The sequence below is a fragment of the Fulmarus glacialis genome, unplaced genomic scaffold (genome assembly GCF_000690835.1).
Source record: "Fulmarus glacialis isolate BGI_N327 unplaced genomic scaffold, ASM69083v1 scaffold47984, whole genome shotgun sequence".
Lineage (NCBI taxonomy): Eukaryota > Metazoa > Chordata > Aves > Procellariiformes > Procellariidae > Fulmarus > Fulmarus glacialis.
The window spans coordinates 2,237-8,341 of record NW_009207065.1 but is presented as its reverse complement, the minus strand read 5'-3'; the positions used below and the strand labels follow the sequence as shown (position 1 = coordinate 8,341).

At 36.1% G+C, this 6,105-nt stretch overlaps 1 protein-coding gene across 1 annotated transcript; it reads left to right on the top strand.

Annotated features, from left to right (window-relative positions):
- Positions 1-781: 781 nt before the first annotated feature.
- On the top strand, positions 782-5,340 carry LOC104075442 (cTAGE family member 5-like; the record flags this gene model as incomplete). Its single annotated transcript, XM_009575951.1, has 7 exons — positions 782-913; positions 2,891-2,912; positions 3,035-3,123; positions 3,523-3,594; positions 4,298-4,408; positions 4,749-4,820; positions 5,236-5,340. Coding segments are annotated over 7 exons (603 nt in total), but the record flags the coding sequence as incomplete, so codon positions are not given.
- Positions 5,341-6,105: the final 765 nt, after the last annotated feature.

The window sequence follows — 6,105 nt, the reverse complement described above, 5'->3', positions numbered from 1 at the left end:
GGCAGCCTGCCGAGAGCTGCGCGGCCGGGAGGGGGCCTGGGGCACCCCGGGGCGTGGGGTCCTGTTGAAGCTGGCCGTTTCGTCGAGAATAACAGAGGTCTCAAAAAGCCAAAGCAGTGAAACGAACGCTCCCTGATTTCACACGCACACACGCCCTTCTCTTGGCTTGAGATGGGGGTAGTCTGGCCATTTTATTAGAGAAATGGAGATTAAGACTTTACTGCACAGTAACACGTTCTTAAACACAGGTCACACGTAGTAAATGTGAGCTACATTAAGCAGGTTATGTCTTTGAGAAAATAGCGATATCGTTTACAAACAAAATGTGAGTGTGTCTAAGTGTTTAAAAAGTGTTAAATCATTGACTGTGTTCGATATGTTATTTTAGCATGAAGTTGGTTGAGCAGGTTTTTCTAACAAACAAATTTTCTACCAGTAAATCATAAAATACTTATTAGTATTGATTCTTCTAACAGTGAAACATGGAGACAACTCGAAGGAGTATTTACCGTAATTGGTAGGTTCAGAAGGAAAAGTTTTCAGAGCTTTATCTAGTCATCATCGTATCTTGTTGGAACTTTTCTCTTTTCTTATTTTTTTTCTTCACTTGGTAAATGTATAATTTAAAAATCAAAGGCTTCTGTTAACCATTTTCTCAGAGTTTTGGAAAAAAATCTATGTACAAGCCTTAGAAGTAAACTAAGTCAACATGTAATGTCTATTTCTGTTGAAAATATTAACCTCTTTTCTTTTAGTTGAAACTTTTTACTTTATTTTTCAGGCTGTGGCTTCACTGCCTGAAGATATGAGACCTGGTCCTGATCTGTATGGTTTCCCGTGGGAAATAGTGATTTGTGCTGGCATTGTTGGAGCCTTTACAATTCTCTTGTTCCTGTATAGAAGTTATCAATCAGTAAGTGTTCAAATTACATGCGGATATGTAGAGTGTATTAATGGTTTGAATTGAATGGTTTGAATTGAAATTGTTATTCTGTGCAAGATATATAATGCTTCAGAGTTTTAAATCTGTTGTGACTGGATTTAGAATCCCTCTAAAAGAAATTGAGAAGTAGTCTGTTCTGTCAAGACAGTAAGTGTTTGGATGTGTACTGAGTGACTGTTGTCATTAGAGGAAATGCAATGAAGCTCACTGTAGTAAGGCTTCCTTTTTCCTTCCCTTTTTAATTTCTACACCAGACTTTCAAAGTCAGCCCTTAAATTATTTTCACGGGACATAGAGGTCTTCCCTAGGGTGTATGTATTGCTGTGTGTATTGATATTTCTGTGACTACAGAGCTCAGGTCAGGTCTTTCAAGGTAATTGTAAGCAAAAGCAATCCAGATGGATTCCCATCAAGGGAGGCATTTTAAAACTATTCGGACAGTGACCTTGATTCTGTTTATTGGAACACTGAACTGATTTTACTGAGTGCTGTTTGTGAGCACTAAGCTGATGACTTTGACAAATGCAGTACTGAAACCTTTTAACGCACAAATCAGATTATATTTTTGAGGTAAGGGTTGTCTTCTATTTTGAGTAAGTAAGGATCTGAGTAATAACAGCTGCCTATCATGCTCTTCCTACTAATGAAATGGGGTCAGTGTCCATAATTCAGTATTCTAAATTTCTCCCCAGTTTTTGCATACTCTTAAATAGACAGAATGTGATTTTGGTGCTAGGTGTAATGATGCTCATGTTTGAAGATAGGTTGCATAGTGGTTTCATTTTTCAGAATGAGCAACTGCATTTTTAGGGTTCTAACATCAACTTAGATCTGGAAAATGCCACCTTATTCTGCAGCAGCGATCCAGATTGTCTGGAACGGGATCTGTATTTGTATCAGTTAACGTACCTGTAATTTGGGTTGTTCCTTCTGTTTTCTAGCAGCATCCCTCTAGGTGGTATGAAAGAGGCGTTTCAGCTGAAATCAGTCAAGCAGCAATTCTAGTGTTGTTTTCCTCCTGCACATGTCACTGAGGCATTAGGTATTACAGAAGTTATTGATAGCTTTTTCAGTCACCTGTAGTTAGAACTGCACTGACTGCTCTTTGAAGAATTAATGGTTACTTACGCAAAAGTAATGGGGTTTGGTTTGGGTTTTTGGGGGGATGGTAGGATAAGGTATGCTTATGACTTTTTTCCCCTTTTTCTATTATTTGGACTCCTTGGCCATCCCATGGCTTTAAATCAAGAGGAAACAGGGAGAATCTGAGGGACCCATTGTGTGTTAGGCACATGATCCAAGCCAAGCCTTGAAAGGAATGCTGTGTTGTAAAGTTTTTGTGGGTTCAGCCAAGTTCTGCATCTCTTGTCCAGGCCATTTGTGACAGATTTTGTCCCGCAGTTTGTTAGATTTTGATTCTAAGGCACTAGACCCCCTGTGGCAGCTGCTGATTTGGCACTTCCCACAGAGCTGCGTCTGGGCAGGATGCCCATCAAGTAGTACCGTTACTGCAGCTCTAACTGTTATGTATTATAACGTGTGGGGTTTTTTCCTCATAGGAAGTTAGGTCGGAGCTGGCACATGGAGCTTCCCACTCCCTCCCCTTTCCTAGTCTTTTGGCTGTGTGTGTCCACTACCACTTTGTGTTGGCAGTTGTGGTTATGTGATGACTATAAAGAGGTGTGTTATAAAAGGGAGAACTAACCTTCTTTCCCCTCTTCTCTCTGTTTAATCAGAGTGGGAGAAGGACAAGGCAAACACATAGCCATGGAGGGGTTAAGAGCAGAGAATGCAATTGCCCATTTTTAACAGCAGCCTGTATTTATATTCCTTTTTTAAGTTCCATGGTTAAACTGATCATGGAACCACAGCTTAAAAAATTATTTTTCAGATACTATGCAATAGTAATTGATCAGACATTTTCAGTATTTATTCTTTTTATTTCAGGTTAGAAGTCGACTTTATGTAGGTAAGCTTATTTTTCTTACTGTTTATTTGGAGTATGACTTTCTTTTTCTTTTTTTTTCTTTCTTTTTTTCCCTCCTTTTAATTGTTTGGATGTTGCAACACTTAAATGTCTTTCTTTTTTAGGAAGGGAAAACCAGCTTGCCAATAAAATTGCTGAACTAGTTGAAGACAAGTGTAAAATTCTTGAAAAACTCAGCCTTTGCAAAAAAGAGGTAATGGTCCTCATCTATTGCTTTCAGATGTGTCACAGAAATGGGCTCCATTTATTAAGTATTTGAAGTATTAAACTTACCTAAAAGTAAGATGTTTAAAACCTTTTAAAGTGATCCTTCAAATGCTTTTTCCTGTCAGCGCCTTTAAGTGCAATTAAGGTGTTAGCAAGTTCTGCCTTTAACTCTTAATATGATCTATTTCACTGGAAGCAACTTTAAAATGTCTCTGTTTTATGCCACTGGGATAATCTACCAGGGCTAAGGCTTTCCTAATTTCCAGCAAGGTGCATTTGTGAATATTTAGGTGGTGGCTATGTTTCAGACTAGAGCATCATAAATTAATGCTATTATTTAAGCAATTCTTTACATGCATTCTGACATAAAGTATTTCCTTTTCAGTTTGAAGATTTAGAATTGTCTCTGAAGGATGATAACGTTGTGAAAGAATCAACAGACACATCTTTTTTTGAGGTAAAAAGATAAATGGAAATTGTTATTTCTACAATTTAAGGCAGTATTTTAGGAAAATGTTCTTCATATTTAAAAAAAACCCACAACACACCAAAACCAACAAAACCCCCCCCAAACCCCCCAAAAACTTAATTGTTTTAATTTTAGTTATTTTAGTCCTGACATAAAAGCGAGGCATTTAAATTAAGAGAAGTTTTTGTAACAATTGCATTAAAAATCATTGATACTAGAGCAAATGGCATATTAGACAATACTTGATTTTTTAAAAAGTAAATTGTTCCTGTTTCTAGGAGAGAGAGAGAGTAGTGCATGAAGTATTTTTTCTCACATCTGATTTAATTTAAATATAGGCTACTGGAGCACAGTTGTAAACAAAAATTACCACTACATTGTTTATGTGCCCCAAACAGACTATATTTGTAAAAGAGTTCCAAAAAAGTGAATCAAATACCTAATGGGCTTTATAAAATTTACATAACAAAAAAGTAAATAGATTTATTTAATTCTGCACCTCAGATTCTATAGAGCTAATTGTTACAGGTTTTGTTAACATGGAAGAGTCTCTGGAATACTTTGAGATTTATCCTTGATATGGTGAAATTTGTTAAACCTACTTTGCTATCATATTTAAAACATACTTGTTGTCTTCATATGTAATTAATGTCAAATATTTTATGTTAACTGTCAAAACAACCTGACTTAGGAAATGCATGAAAAACTGAACAAGTCAAACTTGGAACTCAAGCAAGAAATAGAGAATCTAGAAAAAGAACTGGAAGAAGAAAAATCTAAGCAATCAGAAAGTGATAACTTGGTAAGAATAAATAGAATCCTATCTTTGTTACCATTCGTTTAAAAAAAAAAAAAATCCCACAAAAAATTCTCTATGGAGAAAACAAACTATTCTCTTTGGGTTTTTTGAAGAAAAAAAAAAAAAAACCAACTGCATTTCCTATTTTGTTTCCCCTCATACTCCCTGTAGCATACTAGAAGAATGACACCCATAAAGGAAAATACTCCAAAGAAGAAAAGCTGTTTTTACTGATTTGGCAGTAGAACCTTCTCAGTTTGAAAATTAAAATAACTTTATTAATTGCTTAGACCTTTTCAGTCAAATCTGTGAAAGAAGCTATATGACAACTAATAATTTTCAGGTGGCTGAAATTCAGAAGAGTGTGGAGTCTTTAGAAAATGAAGCAAAATCTATCCAGTCACAAATTGATGAGGTATGTCCCATCTTTATAGTTTCTGTTTTCAAATCTGCAATTTCTCTGTCCTCCGTGTAGTTACTGTTTTAATCTTTTTTCTGTTAAGGGTGCAGAAATAATATGCTGTGTAAACCAAAAGACTTTGTAAAGCTTAGTACTTCTGTGTGATTTGATTTAGCAACTTTGAATTTCATACAGTGGTTGGCATTTATTGGGAAGTACAGTTACCTTGTCTTTGCTTTGCGTTCTTACTCCACAGTGATGCATAGTGTTGCAAAACTACAATCAGCAAAAACTGTTGAAATTTTTTAAATGTGAGAATACGTATATAGCACAGCTAGAAAACCTAAGAATAAGTCCAATAATACCATCGTGACACCACTTACATCTTCACCTATAATGTTTAAACAGCACACTTTCTTATTTCACTTAGGCCAAGTCCACCCTAAAAGTGTATCAGATTAATACAGAGAGACTTAAGACATCCATTCAAGATGCAGTAGATGAAAACTGCCATCTCCAGGAAAGTGAGAAACAGGTAGGTTCTTCATAGTTATCCTTAGAAATACTATATTTTCTTACGAAACTATGTAAATAAGACTTCTTCAAGGAGCTCATCCTCGACATGTTTGTTAATACCGCTTGCATGTTCTGGTAAATGGAATGAGGAAGAGGACGTGGCTTTAAAATGATTTTGTGTTGGAACAACTTTGTCTAAAATAGTCCTGCTTTAAAAGAAATTTAATAATTAGAGTTTGTGGGGAAACATGCATGACGTTCCGTGAGAAAGAGCGCATATGGTAATGTAAGACTACTAAGAATTTTGCTGAGACCTGGAAGAAAGCAGAAAGATTTGAGCAAGTCCACAGCTAGGATCCTCTACAGAGGCAGAGAGAAAATGCTTATACTTGATCCAGAAAACAGAAGAAAAAGAAACTGCAGAGTATGCAAAAGGCAGGTAAAAACCGTACTGTAGTACCACTATGGATGAATGCATGGAAAGTCAGGTAGGTAATACAAAGGGACAGAAAAGACTGTTACTTCCCAAATTTTAGCTATTTATTTTCCCCAGTGCTGTAGCCAGATCCCAAAGAATGCTGATTATTTTAAAATGTTCAGCATATGCAATAGTTGTCCTGTGCAATCACAATTACAATTAAATTATTCTTTTTTTTTTTCCTGACAAAAAGATATTCTCTTTGAACATTAAATGTTCCATGGTGAATGTTTTTGGGTTTGGGGGAGGGGGGTTGGGTTGGTTGTTTGTTGGTTTTTTGGTTTTGTTTTTTTAAATGAATACGTG